At 38.9% G+C, this 18,444-nt stretch overlaps 1 protein-coding gene across 1 annotated transcript in view; it reads right to left on the bottom strand.

The window, feature by feature from the left end:
* LOC118797801 (sialoadhesin-like) overlaps positions 1-17,894 on the bottom strand; it is a 48,048-nt gene extending 30,154 nt beyond the window's left edge. The window contains exon 1 of the mRNA XM_036557071.1: positions 17,867-17,894. Coding sequence (XP_036412964.1) covers positions 17,867-17,872 — 6 coding nt within the window. The 5' untranslated portion in view covers positions 17,873-17,894. The remainder of the gene's footprint in view (positions 1-17,866) is intronic.
* Positions 17,895-18,444: the final 550 nt, after the last annotated feature.

The raw sequence follows: 18,444 nt of genomic DNA on the forward strand, positions 1-18,444 counted from the left end.
AGAGTGCAGTCACTGTGTTCATCTCCGAGGTACAGAACTCTGTCTCTGTACTCTGGATCACCTAACAGATCAGGAGGTTCTGAACCAGACACAATCAGTTCTTTAGTCCAGAAGGCTTTTTGGACTGAGTGACCACTTGGAGGTGTGTAAGTACACTCCATGTTCACTGCAGACCCCTTTAGAGCACAGATAGATTTAGAGTTGTAATTCACAGCCCACCCATCCTGAGCAACAACTCCTGCAACACAAAATACAGAAATGTGTAAATTATTACTGTTTGGGTCTCAGTCAGTAAAAATGCTGCATAAAGTCTCCACTTCAGCTCATTTCTAAGACTGTTCATTTCAGCTGAGTTTGAATGATCAGCTGTAATAAGCTGAGCTCATTTGGAGATAAAAGCACAAAGTGAGAAGCTCCACAGGTCTTACAGTAGTTTAGCACAACTGACCACAGTATCATATATAAAAATGACCTCATAACTGTACAGAGTTCAGTGAGAAGTAACAGCTCTGACTCACCAGAGATGAAGAGCAGGAACACCACAGAAACAATAAGAGACATTCTGGGTAAGATCATCAGAGTAACCTGTGCGACAATATATGACAAATCAATGTTTATTTACAGAGTCACTCAGCCTCGCCTGTCTACTGATCACTCCTTCCTTTTAGACAGATGTCAGTCATTTTTGCTTAATGAATCATGGACACAACAGGCATATTAACCAAAACGAGGTCCTAAAAATGGGATGGGCACAAAGCAACAGGATTTTCTAACGAGTGTTTATCATTTATGAATAGTAAACTGCAAAGCATGGGCCATGCATGACGGATTAAAGTTTTACTCAGTTGGTGCAACATGCAAGTAGTTCCTGTTTTGAAATCAATACCTAGAGTTTCTTCTAGGAGGACGTTTAATGACTTTTGTCAAAGAATACATACATGTCTGTACTTCTGGTTTATTTTTGTTTAAAATAATCATAATGCTTTCTATATTGAAACTCTAACAGCAACACTCTTATTTCACTGTTACCTCCAGGATTTTTTCCCCTGCAGCAGTATCCAGGATATAGCCAAGTGCTTTTATTCAACTAAAACAGTTTCAATAAAATAATGCAAAGCAATTTTTTAGTATAGATGAAAAAACACAATATTTTCCTTTTTTTTTTTAAAAAGATGTTTGACATTTATGACTTAAACTGAAGGTCTAGCTCTAATAGTCACAGTTTGCCACTGCAGTAACCAAAGGCAAAGGTGTTAATTATCTTTCATTGAGTCAACTGAGAGAATCAGAGATACATGGCCAAAATTATTGAGACATCTAACCATCACATCTATATGAGCTTTTTGACAACCCATTCCAAAACCATGGGCATTAATATGGAGTAGCTGTACCTCTTCCATTTTATCTTTCACCTCTTCCTCAGCCAGAGTTGAGGGGGGCATGCAGAATTACTTAATTAATTGCAGAATTATTATAATTTGAGATGATTATAATTATTTAAGCTGACTACAGTCATTTTCCACAAACAAAAAAGCAGTGAATGCATTCATTGAGACATCATAAGGCTTATGAAAACAAAAAGAAAGTTCAAACTTCTAACGTGTTTTAGATGGCATTGCTGAGTAATGTTTGATTATTTGTATCCTATCCTAGCTTGTATTTTCACTCTACTGAAGAACACAGCTTTGCTTAATTTTACATATAACTCTGTGTAACTATTTACATTTGTGTGAGTTTACTGATTTGATTCAACCAGTGTTTGCAACTAAGTATACAAAGCTATCAAGTAAGGTGACTAATTGGCCAGTCTGGCCACTTTAGGCCTGTATTTTAATTCTTGCAAACAATGAACAAGAAATGGCTAATTGCAATTATTTATATGACAATTAATCATCAGCTAAAAAATCAGGATTGTGACAAGGCTAGTGGTGAGGCATTGCTTGTGAAAATCAGGAAAAGAATGGCTGTAGAGCTAGTTTTAAAGACCTAGTCAGCTTTGTGGACAAGCAAACTAAAATTGCTTCTCATCTGCTCTTTGGAAATATTCAAGAATCTGCTCTGACTAAGCAGAGTAGCAGATTAAAGACAGGTAAACCCAGCCAGACAAAGTTCAAAGAACAAAAACGCTCCTTTGCCCACACAAAGAACAAGTAAGAGGAGCAATAGTCATGTATCTTCTGTCAGAAAGGACATAGCTTAGAAGTCTGTAAGCCTATTGAACAAAGGCAAAAGCACAAAGAAAAACATAACTTCTTTCAGATAAAAAGTGCTTGTGCTTTGGATGTCTCAGATAAAGTCATTTGAACAGCAATTTCTAGTGATGTCTCTCACCTGTCAGATATGCTCACGAAAACATCTTTCCATTTTACACATCAACACTAAAGATGTGGCTCCATCTAGTGGTCCAAGTGAAAAAAAAAAACAAGCAAGCCATATTTAATGTTCCCCTCAAAGAGGAAGGTGAGTCTTGTGGTTGTATGGGGCAGGTGAAGTGCATTGTGCTCTGGCTATAGTTCTGGTTAAAGTAGCCAGTCAGTTGAGACAAATGCTTTCTTAGATCCCACCACATTCTGCAATGAGGAACACATGCGTGATCTAAAGATAATAGGAAGGAAAACCAACATCTTTCTACGTACTATGGGGCTAGAAAGGCTGGTCACTAGGCACAGTACCACAGGGCCCAAAGTATGTGACGTGCATGAGGATAGCTTTGTGGAGCCACACCAAGTTCCCTCTCAAAACGAAACACCAGTTAGAAAAAGTAGAATTACACATCGGAGAGATATGGAAAGATGACATTGCTTGAAGGACGTGTGTCACACTTGGACAGATGATAAGTGTTAATCTTTTGATAAGAACCAATGTAATTCTTGCATTAGAACCATGGGAAGTTATCAGTAAAGATAATGGCCCTTAAGTCATTAGGATCAATAGCTTGAACCATCACTGGGACTGAGAGAAAGGGTCTTTCAAAGAACATAGTTACAGAGTAGCTACAGGTAATAGAAAACAAGATATCTGTGATTAAGCTAGAGGAGCCTATACATATATCAGTGAAGCTCGCTGATGGGCATTACAGCCTTGGCCTTCCCCCTATAAGAAAAGACAGGAAGTTTCCAACCAGTCAGCCTGCGGCTGTGCAGAGTGCTCAGAACTTGCATGTTGGGGCAGTGTCATGCTAAGAAGCTGTCAGAGGAGGATCTTGCCAAGAAACACAGCAGGATTTAATATATACCACATCATGGGTGTATCACCCCAAAAAAGCATAAACAGAGAGTTTTGTTTCTGATTGTTCTGCAATACACAAAGGAATGTCACTGAACTCACAGCTGCTGCAGGGACCTGATTTGACTAATTCAGTATTTGGCACCATATTACAATTCAGACAAGTACTCTTTGAATTCATGGCTAATACAGAAGGCATGTTTTATCAGGTAAGTCTTCTATATGAAGACACTGAGCTACTGAGTTTCCTTTGATGGTCCCAAGGGGACATCAGGCAGGAAATGCTAGAGTATCAAATGATAGTTAATTTGTTTGATGCAACTCCTTCACCAAGCTGTGCCAGTTATGTACTGAAGTGTGCAGAGGACAACCAAGAGAAGTTCACTTCTGAGTTCACTGTCTTGAGAAACTTTTATGTTGATGATTGCTGAAAGTCAGTAAAGATGTATCCTCATGCAGTAGCAATGGTAAAGGAGCTCAGGGCCTTGTGTGCCTTAAGAAGGTTCAAGCAAAAAAAAAGTAGATTTACACAGCTGAGTGGGGCTCACATCTCTGCCTGATGAGAACAGAACTTCAGAAGTCAAAGACAAGTCTTGGGCTTGATTCCAGACTTGGGATGTTGTTTTTTGTCTTGGTCTCAGTAGTATTGGTACTCGGCCATGAATCTTGCCAAATTCATTTTCTGGTCTCAACCACATCCAAGTGCTGTTCTTTCTTTTAATAAGAAGGGTTACTGATGTCAGACTGGTGGCATTACTGATTGCAACAGTTTGTTTTGCTAATTTACAGACTTTGACTTTAATTTTTGTCAGAAAAAAATAATCAAATTTTGATGCCAAAACTGGTAAGGAATGCATAAAACTATCATCTACAGTAATGAATTAAGCCATCAAGACAGAAACAGATCTTTATGACATTTGCATGATATTCCATGATAAATTCATTGGTTAAATTCATTCAGAGCAGGCATTTAAGCCAAGAGCATTTAATTCATACCACATTCATGTTTGTAGCAGAAAATATTGTATTATGATTTGAATTTGATGGAGTTATTTTTGTATATACACTTTTGCTTTATCAAAAGAAAATCTTTCCTTTATATTTTGCCAGTAATTAATTTCAGAAGGTGATTAAAACTAATTGGGACAGGTCAGTCTCAGTCTGCCACTGGCAGGAGCACAGTCACTCATTCTGTTGTCAGACACAATACCACGACTAGATGGGTGCAGAGAGCCACCTCTAGGTAATTAGAGACAAACGGTCACATCGTTCTTTGGCCCTTCTTCAGAGTGGCTCTTTGTTTGTCCTGTGCTCAGTAATGAGTTTGAATGCCATGTGTATGCACTTATTGATCAAGCAAGGCATTGCGTTTTAGTCACTTATGACAGCAGTGCAAGAATTCAAAAAAGAAGCAAAACATTAATTAAGACAAATGGTAAATTAAGTAAATGAAAAAAATGTTATCCCTTTGTTTTCCTTCCCTTTCTTAAACCTTTGGCTGCAGACTGGTCAGTGACCCTCTAGGCCATAGCTCAATCCCAGGGTGGGATTTTTCTTGGTTTCTCCTATTTGGTGGAGTTTTAGTTAAAGTCTCTATCTGGCATCTGTGCCAGCATTTCTAGACCTTGTTTAGTTATACTATTCATTTTGTTTTTTCACTGCCACATGCCCTTGTGGTCCCTAGCTGTCCACAGCCAGTGGTTTAACCAGTAATGCTTTGGCCTCCCATACTTGGTAGCCTGGGCTCAATTCCACCTCTGGGAACCCTGTTACGCTAATTAAGGCCTGGTTTTGAAAAGAACTTGATTTTTTGTGTTTTGGTCTTGACCTAGTCTTGTTTTCATTTGGACTCAGTCTTGACCTAGTCTAGCTCTGATTTAAATTTTAACTTGACCTGGACTCAGTCCCAATTAGACTCTGTCTTGGCTCAATCTTGACTGGTCACGGTCATGGACTCGGCAATGGTGACAACAGCCCTATTTCATAGCCACCATCATCTTTCCTACAGTAAAAACTTTTTTGTGTCACAGTACTTTGTACTATTTGGATGATAATGATATGATTTCACAATATCAAAAAGGTGAAGGAATTCATAATAACAATAACAAAACACAGCATTGATAATTACTGTTATGACTAGTACTATTATTGTTGCTACTGTTGCCATTATTATTATTATTATTATTATTATTATTATTATTACTACTACTACTACTATAGCAATTTTGTAAGCCCTTCATATAAATTAAGAATAATACAGGGTTCATATTTAACTTTAATCAAAAGAAAAACACTTAGTTTGCCAATGAAAATTATTCTTCATTGTGTAAATACTACCATGCGCTTCAGTAGTGTTTTTAGATATCTTGCCTCTCCTCCTTTGTTTTTACTTCTTCCTTCATCCTCCTTACAGTTGCAGTTTTGCACTTTATAGCTGGTGTCTAAAATGCTACATAATGAGCTATTCCATTTGTGCCAACAAATAGTATTATTTGTAAGCTCTCACCAATTTTGCAAGACACCATACTAAAGTGTGGTGCTAGGATGAACAGATCAGCTATGCCACAAGAGCCAAAGAAACCTGCCATACTGGTACATTCTTTTTTGCTTCACTGGAGCATCTTAGATAACATGACAGTATGATAATAACCCAGATGTTGGTAGTGGGCCCCCTAGTGCCCATGAGGCCTTAAGCAGCTGCTTATGCTTCTTGTTAAGTAGAGCTGGCACTGCTGTTAAAGGCAAAGTATATAATTCTGCTACAACTGTTAATATTTGAACTCAACAGTAGAACAAATGCACCCCTCCCTTCAGTGCTCCTGAAGCTGTGTCCCTCCAAATTCATTGATGTGTGTTGCCAAGGTAAATGACACTGGAATGACGAACTTGTTTTTCTAGATCTTTGTGGTCGTAAAACCCCTCGCAAATGTTTTAGAGACAAATACTATGATATGACATTAGAGTGAAACTAACTTTAACTAGGTTGTGGGTTACCAAACTGTCACTACAATTGCTGCTGTGAAGCAACTGTAGTAGCTATCACAAACATTAGCAAATGGGACAAAACAATACTGACTTAATGGTTCTGTGAAACAAAAATACCAAAACTAGGTTAGTTACAAGCAGAAACAGAGCAACATCCTCATAGATTTTCATGCCTTTCAACTCTCGTCAGCTTCAAGAAGTCAGCTTCTTTTTTGCAGCAGATACATTTTAGCGCCTCAGCTTCTTCTTAGAATTCTCCCATTCCACCTTAAATAGTGCAGCATTTACATTCCTGACACCTCAGGTTCTTGTTTGAATATTTCAGCTCCACCTTTAAATGGTGCAGCAGTTACATTTAGATGCCATTTAAGGTGGAACTGGAAAAAGTGAATAGGATGCCAGCATCAACTTCACCAACTTTCACAGGTCTCTCCACCATCAAAATGCTTCACCATCAACTCTAGGAAGTCTCCCACTGTTCAGACAGCCTTGCCTGACCTAAGAACTAAGAAAAATCTCTCAGTTTTCTATTCTTTGGGTGTTTCTCAGCCATCTCTCCTTCTTGATGCCTTTGTACAACAGAAAGTCGACATATCTTTTTATCTTCTTCATGGATATGTCCTCATCCTCATTAAGTAGCTTTTTCATTCTTCTCCCAAATAGCCATTAAGTGCCTGCCCACTCCTGGCCCAGTTCCTGCTAGCTGAATGTGCCATAACTGGTCCAATGTTGGCAGCCTGTCAGCTGTGACACTTTTTGAATGACTACCTAGAAATTGGGCCAAAACATTGGCCCAAATGCAGATGCCATATCTGTACAGACTGTACAGAAAAACCCACAATTTACTGTGATTTAATTTTTCATTTACCTAGCTGCACTCGTTGGCCACTATTTCAGAAACACCTACCATATAGATGCACTTTGTAAGTTTACACTTCCAAAACGCTTTGAATGCCACTTTCACTAATATTCCTTTCTTACTATATAATCTGTCAGGAGTGGACTTTACACATAGGAGAAATATCGGTATGACTGGACGGATCCTCAGGTATCACACTTCTCATACAGCCTTGTGAGTTTGAGGTAATGTTGGTTGGATTTGTCAGAAAAGCTTGGGTTAACAAAGGAGTTAAAAGTAACTCTAAAATCAAAAATGAATTCCAGTGTCTTTTGCACCTTAGGATGCCAAAAAACAGCTATCTACTTATCTCAATATCTTACACCACCAGTGAACGGTTTTAATGAGCGTGTTAGTTTGTAGCTTTTTAGCTAACATTACATGCAGCATTTTAGCTGGACAAAACGTAGAAGTTAAAGTAACTCTTTAAAGTTAACAAAACAGTTTACACTGCACCGTTTGTTCATTCATCCAAATATTAATTCACAAAATAAAGTAGCAGTTAGTTAAAATGTAATTTTACCTGAGAGAAAATGGAGGTGTTTAAGTTGCCTTTCTTTCCTGGGGCGCTCCTGTGCTTTCTTAGCTCTGTTGCTGTGGTAATGCTGGAGTTGATGGTACGCGGCACTGACACTAAATCAGAGAGTTTATTAAGGAAAACAACCAAAAACTCTGTTCTTCTTGTGGCTGCCAGCAACAGATTCACACAGTCAGACTGAATTTGATATGCTAATTTCAAATTGGACCTTAGATTCTTATTTCCATTCCACCTTAAATATTTACAAGCTAGCGCCCCTACAGGCATCTGAGTGTAACTGCTACATCATTTAAGCTGCAACAGGAAATAGAAAGGATGAATACAATTTTAGTAGGCCTGTGAAAAAGTGCAAGTTTCACATACAAACACTGTAAGACCCTTAACTATTACTTCACTTCTCTCTGTTCTGATTCTTCTTTCACTCCTTCTTTCTGTCCTGATTCTTCTTTCACTCCTTCTCCCTGTTCTGATTCTCCTTTTACTCCTTCTCTCTGTTCTGATCCTCCTTTCACTCCTTCTCTCTGTCCTGATGCTTCTTTCACTCCTTCTCCCTGTTCTGATCCTCCTTTCACTCCTTCTCCCTGTCCTGATCCTCCTTTCATTCTTTTTCCCTGTTCTGATCCTCCTTTTACTCCGTCTCTCTATTCTGATCCTCCTTTCACTCCTTCTCCCTGTTCTGATCCTCCTTTCACTCCTTCTCTCTGTCCTGATTCTCCTTTCACTTCTTCTCTCTGTTCTGATCCTCCTTCCACTCCTTCTCTGTTCTGACTCTCCTTTCACTTCTCTTTTCTGATCCTCCTTTCACTCCTTCTCTCTGTCCTGATCCTCCTTTCATTCTTTTTCCCTGTTCTGATCCCCCTTTTACTCCGTCTCTATTCTGATCCTCCTTTCACTCTTTTTCCCAGTTCTGATCCTCCTTCCGCTCCTTCTCCCTGTTCTTATCCTCCTTTCACTCCTTCTCCCTGTTCTTATGACCTTTCTCTTCTCTCCTCTTTTCCCTCTTTCCCCTTCTCTCTTTATATTAGCTGCTCTGTGGCTGACTTGCTCTTATATTGAGGCCCATGTCCATCTACCACTAGCTCCGTATTGAGAACAGTCATTGTGCAGTGTGACAATGGAAACTGAAAGTGTTCAAAGGAAATGTGCTGAGGCTTTGTGGGATGTGCCCCAGTAAACCGAGCCTAAAAATGCATAAAAAATACCTCCTTCCTTCCTTCAAATGCAAATTAAACATCAGTTTGAATTGGTCAGAGCTACTCCATGTTTACCAACATTAAAGAGACAGAAGTGACACTGATCTTTCTTCCATTTAGTGAATCACTTATTTTTTCTTCAATATGAGCAGTGATGACAGCATGTGCCTTAGCTTTACCAAATAAAAATGTCCGTTGAGTATCAGCTGATACTGAGTCTGATCTGCTATTGTATAGCTGCACAATTTATGTAAGATTATGCTGAAATCAGTTAATTTCAGTGTCTGCATAATGTGACATTCTGGACTGGCATAATGGTACATTATGGACAGACATTGTTTTTTAGCATACTTTTCAAAGTATATGTGGACATTTTGCAGTGATTTTAATGCTGGCTATTGATCAAATCTTTTATATGCATGGTATTCTACACTTCTTATGTGAAAAAGTTTCAACACATGTTTCTCAAACTACTGTAAAACCCAGCCTTCCCACCTGACATCATGAACCTAATAATCACTGTACTGTCACTATCCTCTTACTGAGGCAAAACATGGATTTACAAAAGTTTGCATATCTGTGCAATATATGCAGATGTCTGTGTCCATGGTGTGCTTTAAGAATCTATATTATAACTGCTGTTCATGAGGCCCAGCTAAGTAGAGTAAGAACATATGGAGATCTCAGAAAGGGATAAACTCAGAAAATACAAAATCCCAGAGCAATGTAAGAAGAAATGTAAGAAGTATAACAAGTAGAGTAAGGAAAGAATGACAGCAGCAATAAAGGAGTACAGAGAAGAAGTAAAGCAGGGAGGATCCAACAGATAGAGCCTGGGACAGCCAAACTTTAGTTTGTTTACCTTAGCCAAAAAAAAGTTTTGTTTTATTTAAATTAGAATCAATATTTTAGGGTGTATTAAGTGTAATCGATCTAGGCCAGGCTCAATGCTGTGGCCAAAACAAGTATTTTAGGTAATGTTACTCTTCATGGGTTTCATTAGGTTAACTTTTGCTCTCTTTCATGATACAATAAGTTACACTTCATCTGCACAAATTAGGCTTCTGTTTAAAGTGTTTCCCTTACAGAAAAGTCACAGAAAGACATGACGTGCGTAAGAACCACACGTACGCACATTCATTTATGTGAACACAATTTCACATGTGATAACACATTTATCCGGGTGTGTTTTATTTGCATGTGAAATTCATGTGACTTTCTGTAAGAGTTTGGCAGGTATTCATGCAAATTTCATGAAAGGCAGAGATCAAACCAGTGTAGTTCAAACTAAGGTGGTTTCAACTAATGTGATTCAAGCTACTGTTGTCTGACCGAGCTGTGATGATTTTTAATTGGATGTTCATTACTTTATGGCTCCATCATATTATGTTGGTCGGTTGTATGTTGGCTCAGCGTAAAAGGCATAATCTGAAACATGATGACCGATCTCACATCAGAGGACGGGGTCAAACACAGCAATGTGTCCACTTGTGATGCTCACATGTTAGCCAGTTGGTAAAAACAGTAGATAGAGGCCTTTTTTGGGAATATAACATTAGCTAGTCTTGACAATGCCCCTAGAGAGCAACAACTGGAATCCGTATGGTGGGCCTCCCCGCTCCCCTGGTTATAACCACAGTCTTTCACCCACCATTCTCAGTCTCATTTGAATTTTCTGTTCCACCTGAACACTCTGGTGCATTTAGGCACACAATTACATTTTAAGTTACATTTTGACACCATTATTGCATAATTATATGAAGCATAACTGGATTTCTGGAAATACATTTTAATGTATATAAAGCTACTCATAAAGAGTCTAAATCTTCATGTAAATGAAATACTAGTATTACTGTATTAAATGGCAAATAAACATTTTATTTTGAGGCCAAAATTGCATATATGAGTGAGAAATTCTAAAAAACATACTTTATATGGCCAAAAGTATGTGGACACCCCATTCTAACTACTAGTTTCAGGAGTTTGAGCCACACCTATTGATAACTGGTGTATGAAAATCAAGTAAACAGCCATGCAATCTCCATAGAATAACACTGGCAGTAGAGTGGGTCATACTGAGGAGCCCAGTGACGCTAAATGTGATACTGTTATAGGATGCCACCTTCGCCACAAGTTAGTTTGTGAATTTTTTGCCCTGCTAGATCTGCCATGATCAACTGTCAGTGCTATTATTGTGAAATAGAAGCATCTAAAAGCAACAACAGCTCAGCCACAAAGTGAGAGACCATGCAAACTCAAAGAACGGGACTGGCAATGGTGTAAAAATCACCTCTCGTCTGTTGCATCCCTCCCTACAGAGTTCCAGACCAACTCTTGAAGCACAAGCATTGTGTGTCTGGAGCTTCAGGAAATGGGTTTCTATGGCTGAGCAGCTGCACAGAAGCCTAAGATCACTATGCACAATGCTGGAGTGCACAACACCACTGGACTCCAGAGTTGTGCAAAGGTGTCCTCTGGAATGATGAATCCTGCTTCACAATCTGGAAGTCTGATGGATGAATCTGGGTTTAGCAGATGTCAGGAGAACGCTATGCACAAGAATGTGTAGTGCCAACAGTAAAGTTTGGTGGAGGAGGGATAATGGCCTGGTGCTGTTTTTTAGGGTTTGGGCCCCTTAGTTGAAGTGAGGTAATGTTACTGCTGCAGCATTCAGAGACATTTTAGACAATGATATGCTTTTAACTTTGTAGTAACAGTTTGGGAAACCTTTCCTGTTCCAGCTGTGCATAAAGTGAGGTTCATGAGGACATAGTTTGATCAGTTTGGTGTGGAGGAACTACAGTGGCCTGCACAGAGCCCTGACCTCAACCCCACTGAACACCTTTGGGATGAATTGGAACATCAGTTGTAAGTCAGACCTTCTCGTCCAACATCAGTGCCTCAACTCATGCATGCTCTTTTGACTGAATGGACACAAATGCCCACAGACACACTCCAAAATCTTGTAGAAAACCGTATCTGAAAGTTAGTTAACCTTATCTGGAGTCTGTTGTAGCTGCAAAGGGGGCAACTCCATATTAATGTCTATGGTTTTTGGGATGTCCAACAAGCTCATATAGATGTGATGCTCAGGTGCCCTAATACTTTTGGCCATATAGTGCACAATACATTACCATTTTGCATATAACATTTTTATTTTAATTTTGCTACTGATGTGCTGTCATATTTAGGTACTGTAAGTGGATTAAATTTAATTTGTTACTTTAAACCTCTGCCAAGCACACTATTAAAACACAACATAACAGCAATGAGTACAAATGGTTGTTTGACATAGACAGGTACTCATTAAATCTTAAGATAAAGTGGCAGAGCAGCAGAAAAAAAATGAGCATATTAATGTTCGACAATATGCAAAGCGTGGTGAGTGTTGTGTCTCAGTCTGAGTTGGTTTCCTGTTCTGGGGTTGACGCTTAACAAATGCCTCAGTTATCATTTCTACTGCATTGTAGCCCCCAACACAGGGAGCTAAATTCAAGGTATGGCCCACAAGGGAATTTATTGTGCCCATTCAGTTATTTTAATAGTGTGCATTATGCAGAGAGGCTTGTTTAAAGGAAAGTCCCTGTGGATGGTCGAACAGGTCTGCCCAATTCTAAAATCATGAAGTGTATTTCCTGCTGTCATTGAGAGACGTTTATCACCTGATCCCAAAAACAAATATAGTGAACAGAGGAGCGTCATCGGTTTAAACTGTCAAACTGTATGAGGTTAAACTGTGTTGCTGACCCCTTCATACGTCTTCCTTTTTTCCATGGACTCAGTCCTTTTGCTCCCTTCTTCTATTAAGTAAACAACGTACAGTAATTCTCAGTAGTTGAGTGTAAAATTTTATTATTTTGAGAAGATACTCCACATTTAAGAACATCATTTAGGAACTTCCTGCCTTTTCATCGATCACTTATTTTTCCTGTAGAGTTGGCAGAGAATTTGCTTTAAAATAAAAAAAAAAGTGTTTTACCGTAATAAAAAAAGAGTAACTGACTTATCCACAAACAGTAGGTTGACATGATCCATTATCGAATTTTCATCAGAATCATCATATTGGTTAAGGTTGAAATTTCACTGTCAGTTTTGTGAAAGCAGCTCCAAATGTTTGCCACAATGATGTTGAATGTACTTTCCTTTATGGCTGACCATAAGATGAAAATCACCAGCTTGCACAGCTGGCAGTAATGACCGTGAAAACACAATGATTTATAATAGAGCGCAAGACCATTTGACGGGCACCCCAAAGTGAACTCTCTCATGTGTCCTGCTCCTCAACTTCTCCTCAGAGCTCACTGCTGTCTCTATAAGAGGTAAGAAATATTCCAAACATTCCCAACATCATTTTAAAAAGTTGATGTTTGAGTGATAGACATTTATTCTATGCTTCTTGTACAATGTCTGGTTAAAAGTGCGCTCAATTTCTTTCTTTTTTTTTTTCAGAGCACCAAAAGAAAAAGGAGATCAGAATTTGATGGTCATAATGACATTTGACAACACAAATATATTGTTTTCTCAATTAAATTTTTATGTAGTCTCACAAATGATGATTTTAGGAGAGTAACATTAACAAATTCAGCATCCATTTTAACTAAAAGCTCAAATAACTCTGATTTGCTTTTTTCTTGAACACTCCACAACTCCTTCAGCTTCTTTCTCTCTCTCTTTCCTCATTTGTGTTTAATAACACATTATTTTTCCTAAACTTAGACTTACCAGAACTCAAAGATCAATGTGACATAATTCAATTCAATGTTTTTGTTTTGAACTGGCAATAATCTCACTTGACTTGCTTTCTTGCCAAGTCTTAATTTCCATCTACAGGCTGAGGAATTGAGGGATATAAAACTGTGTTATGACCAACATATGACCTTGCAACCCTTCCACTGATATTAATTTATACAAAAAACAATATATGGCTAAAACTGGTGGGACCATTTTTAAATACTGTGTTGTTGGTGTGGAATAAGTTTCTCAACTCAACTAATGCTTTCTTTCTCACCCTCTGACACACAGGTTTCCAGTCGGATCTCATCATGTCTGTCTGACATCTCTTCATGGATGGCAGCTCATCACCTGAAGCTCAATCCTACCAAGACTGAGCTGCTATTCATCCCTGCAACTACAGGTCCTCATCATGATCTTGCCCTCTCATTCAAGAACTCTCTGATTGTTCTGTCTGAAGAGGCAAGAAGTCTTGGTGTGATTCTGGATGGCCAGTTCTCGTTCTCGACTCACATTGCGAACCTAACTCGGTCATGCAGATTTCTCCTGTTCAACATCCGGAGGATCCGACCCTTTCTCTCTCAAGAGGCCACCCAGGTGCTAGTTCAGTCTCTTGTCATCTCAAGGCTTGACTACTGCAACTCGCTCTTGGCTGGTCTTCCTATGCGGCCATCAGGCCTCTGCAACTCATCCAGAACGCAGCAGCACGACTCATCTTCAATCTCCCAAAGTTCAGCCACGTCACCCCACTGCTGCGCTCCCTTCACTGGCTTCCTGTAGCTGCACGCATCAGATTTAAAACCCTTATGCTTGCCTACAAAGCCAAAAATGGACCAGCCCCTCCCTACTTGATGGCAATGGTCAAATCTCGAACCGTACAACGAGCCCTTCGAGCTTCGAGTACAGCTCGGCTTGACCCGCCATCCTTTAAGGCGCAGAAGGCAAGCATCAAGACTGTTTTCTGTGCTGGCACCCAGGTGGTGGAACGAACTCCCACTGGCTGTCCATACAGCAGAGTCTCTCGCTGTCTTCAAAAGCAGACTGAAGACACATCTGTTTATACAGCACTTAAATGAGCCCTGAGTTAAGTATTGATTGTAATGTATTGTAAAGCACTTATGTATTGTATTGTATTGCACTGCTCTGTGTTTAACTCTGTTCCTTTTTCTCTAGGTGTCAATGACTTTCTAATTCTAGCAGTATCTGAGCTCAGGACTGGTTTTCTCTCTAACCTATTGGTAACTAGCAAAGATACTTTCTCTGGATAGACAAAGCACTTTTTGTAAGTCGCTCTGGATAAGAGCGTCTGCTAAATGATGTAAATGTAAATGTTTCAAGGAACATTGCACTCTAGCGCCTTACAAGGCCATGGCTGTCAGGCCCAAAGTTTCATTACACGCTTATATAACCTAAGAATAGCTCAGCCAGTCTGCACTTCAGCGCTGCTGAAACAGCCAAGATAGCACTCACTTCTAGCCATATGCTGTCTGCTCATAGTAGACAGTAAACCCACACAAACTAACCCATAGTCCAGCACAGAGTGATGCAAATAACGCTTATACACATCATAAACTAAGAGTAACAGCTTAATCGCCAGATTTAAAGTCTCTCCTATCACTCCCAAGAGGCTCCACGCATAGCCACTCTGCATAGCCATGCCTCACACACGAGCAGTAGTGGGATGCTACAATACCATTATAACTAGCAAAAACTGAGTATTTAACAGTCATTCATTGAGCTGATAGATGGCTGCTTTTGAAATAACAGAGAGAGAAAGAGAAATAATCTTACTTCAGTCCTTCTTGCACAACAACAGACTCAAATGCATCCAAATATCTTGCCTTTATTTTTCAGGTAAGCCAAGGAGAAACATCTCATGACGTGAGCCAGTAGTTTGGTGTTTTACTGATAGTTGTGAGTATTTTTGCAGAACTGAAAAGGTCTTTATAAAGCATTTTCTTGTAATATTATTCTTTAACAATATTGCAAGAAAATGCTTTATAAAGACCTTTTCATTAATACTGTGATCTTTCCACTGATATTAATTTACTGTAAACAACAATATATGGCTAAAACTGGTGGGACTGTTACTAAATACTGTGGTGTCAGCATAAAATAAGAAGTGGGAAACATTGCACTGTAACTCCTTATAAGGCCAGGGCCTGAATCTGAATGACGGAAAGTTGTTTGTTTTAGGCCTGTGGATGTTTGTTATCTGGGAAGCGATATAAAAAGTAATTTAAACAGCTGTCAGCCTTATTTCTACCTTGGTAAATAACATTTCAAACTGGCCTCATGACCCTTCTGCAGGACAGCATCCCTGTGGTTTAAATGTATTAGCTTTGGTCTTCTTGGGTCAGTTATTAACAACAAAGGATCGGCACTCAGCAGAACAATGAAGAAGTCTTTTAAAAGATCTTCACATGTAATGATTTCTCTCTAAAAAAGAAGAATAGAAATGTTTTTTTCTGAAATTTAATGGAACTATTTTCTGGATTTACAAGCTGGACAATAAAAAAATGCAAAGCCCAAATTAAATATTAATGCCTTTGAATGAACACTTGAGAGTACCAAAGAAATCCAATGGGTCTTTGACCAAATCAAGTCTCACCTATTACTTAAGGCTATATGACTAAATTGAAGCTGTATTATGTTGGACATATAAGAAGAACGAATGCATTGGAAAAGATAATTATGCTTGGAACAGTTGAAGGTAGAAAAGGAGGATGACAGCCAGCCCAGAATGAATAGACTCAATCAGAGGAATCATAAACAAGTTAGCTGTAGCATGGTTAAATAATCCAAATGAAATGCTATATAGAACAAAAACGTCCTTAAAAAATATTTATACAAAGAACAACAAATACAAGTATGATAACTGCAAGTACTACCGACATGAGATATTCATGGAAAAAGCCCTAAATACTGAGTTAGACACTAAGAACTATTTAACTCATACCAAGCATACATTTATTTAACACTTACTATAACACAGACTGACTAAGGCTGAGGAAAACAAAATCCATCCAAGACCCTCACGGACATGATCACAGCTTATACAGAGCACAAAGGGAACAAGCTCTCCCTGTAACATTTTATAACAACAGTAATCTTAACAAATCTTAAGACATTAATCTTAAAGGGAAACTCCACCAATTTTTCAAAAATAAGTAAGGTGTTATGATGTAAACAGAGTCATTCAGAGTGGTTTGGTGTTAACCGCTCTGTTCTAGAGAAACCTGCCGGGTTAGAACTGTTCACAGTGATGGTGATGGGAACCAGATGTCCACCTCTAAAAGCTCCCTCACAGAAAGCTGTTACATGAAATTGATATCAATGTGCTGCCAGATGACTGAGACGTTGTTCTATGATAGTTTTGTGATAAAGTTTTGACTTTGTCAAATATGTTTTTAATCCATTTATGGCAGAAGGAGACATGCAGGCTGTTGTGATGCAAAATATTTCCCAAAGAATTCTTATGTTTTCAGATTGACCACTATTTTACCATCATCATCACTACATATAGAAGCCCAGAAGACACATGTAGGTTCACCACCACTGTAAAAAAAAAGAAAAAAGTTTCTCTACAGTGAACCATTTCACACCAAACCACTCAAAATGACTCAAAATGATATAATGTTTATATCTCAACCATTGAATTACTCTGAAATTTTGGAATTGAAAAATTGGTGGAATTCCCCTTTTAGACACAACGGCATAATAACAGCAATAAATTGTCAGCATACCAAGGTTGGACATTATCACTTTTTGTGCACAGCGAGGTTTGGTAATGAGTTATTAAAGTTTTATTGTAACTCAGTGTTAGTTTCCCCTGTATTCAGATCAATGCTGAATAAACGCCTCATAGTTGTGGTCACTGCTTGTAGCCCCCCAACACACGAAGTGAAAGTCACTATTCTGCCCACCCGCGTATAATCCTGTATTATTGTCGGGCTCACTGCAGGGGGGCTTATTTGAAGGAACGAACCTATAGGAGCTGGTATAGGCAAGACTTTCTACTGACAGACACGCAATGGGAGCCATGTGACCCAGTCAGACACCACTTTGCTCAATTTCCAAGTTTCTTCTTACCAAACGTTCTTGTGGAACTGATACTAACAGACCTCTTATTGGTGCAAGCAGAGTATCACAGACATTTCCACGGTTTTGTAACTCAATTTAACACAAAATATCAATGTCTGACTTCACTTGTTAACCTAAAGACATCACAAAGTTCATTTCACCTCAAATTCACTGACTGAACTCCAAAAGAAAAGTACGAAGAGTGTTTCCTACCTTCATTAAGCGACGTTCATCTCTTGAACCCAAGGAACAAATGTAGAGAACAGGAAGAGCTTTTGCAGTTAAACTGTCAAACTGTGTGAGGTTAAGCTGCATTGCTGCCTCTTTCACACATTCTTCCTTTTTCACAGACGTGGTCTTTCCTTCCTGCCTTCAAGTACACTTACAGCATTTTCTATTAGTTCAGCTAAAATTGTATTTGTACTCTGTGTTCACTGTCTTAAGAACATTAAAAAGGCAGATGTGAAATTTTAAAGGTTCCCTCATTTTAGCACTTACATTGTTTCCTGTAGTGTAGGCCGTATTTTAGCAGCTACATTTGCATTGGATGTAGTCTGACAACGCTTCAGGACATCTACAACAGCAGAGTGATGACGTACGCCAGCAAAATAACAGCTGACCCCTCTCAACCTGGACATCATCTCTTCCAGCCACTTCCCTCTGCTGGAAGATTCAGGACCATCAAAACCAGCACAGCTAGACACACCATCAAACCTCCCTTACAGTGTTACTCCTTTGTAACATAATGCTATTTGCACAGCTGTACAGATGTTAAATTCCTGCAGATAATC

The sequence above is a fragment of the Colossoma macropomum genome, unplaced genomic scaffold (assembly GCF_904425465.1).
Source record: "Colossoma macropomum unplaced genomic scaffold, Colossoma_macropomum, whole genome shotgun sequence".
In the NCBI taxonomy this organism is placed as follows: domain Eukaryota; kingdom Metazoa; phylum Chordata; class Actinopteri; order Characiformes; family Serrasalmidae; genus Colossoma; species Colossoma macropomum.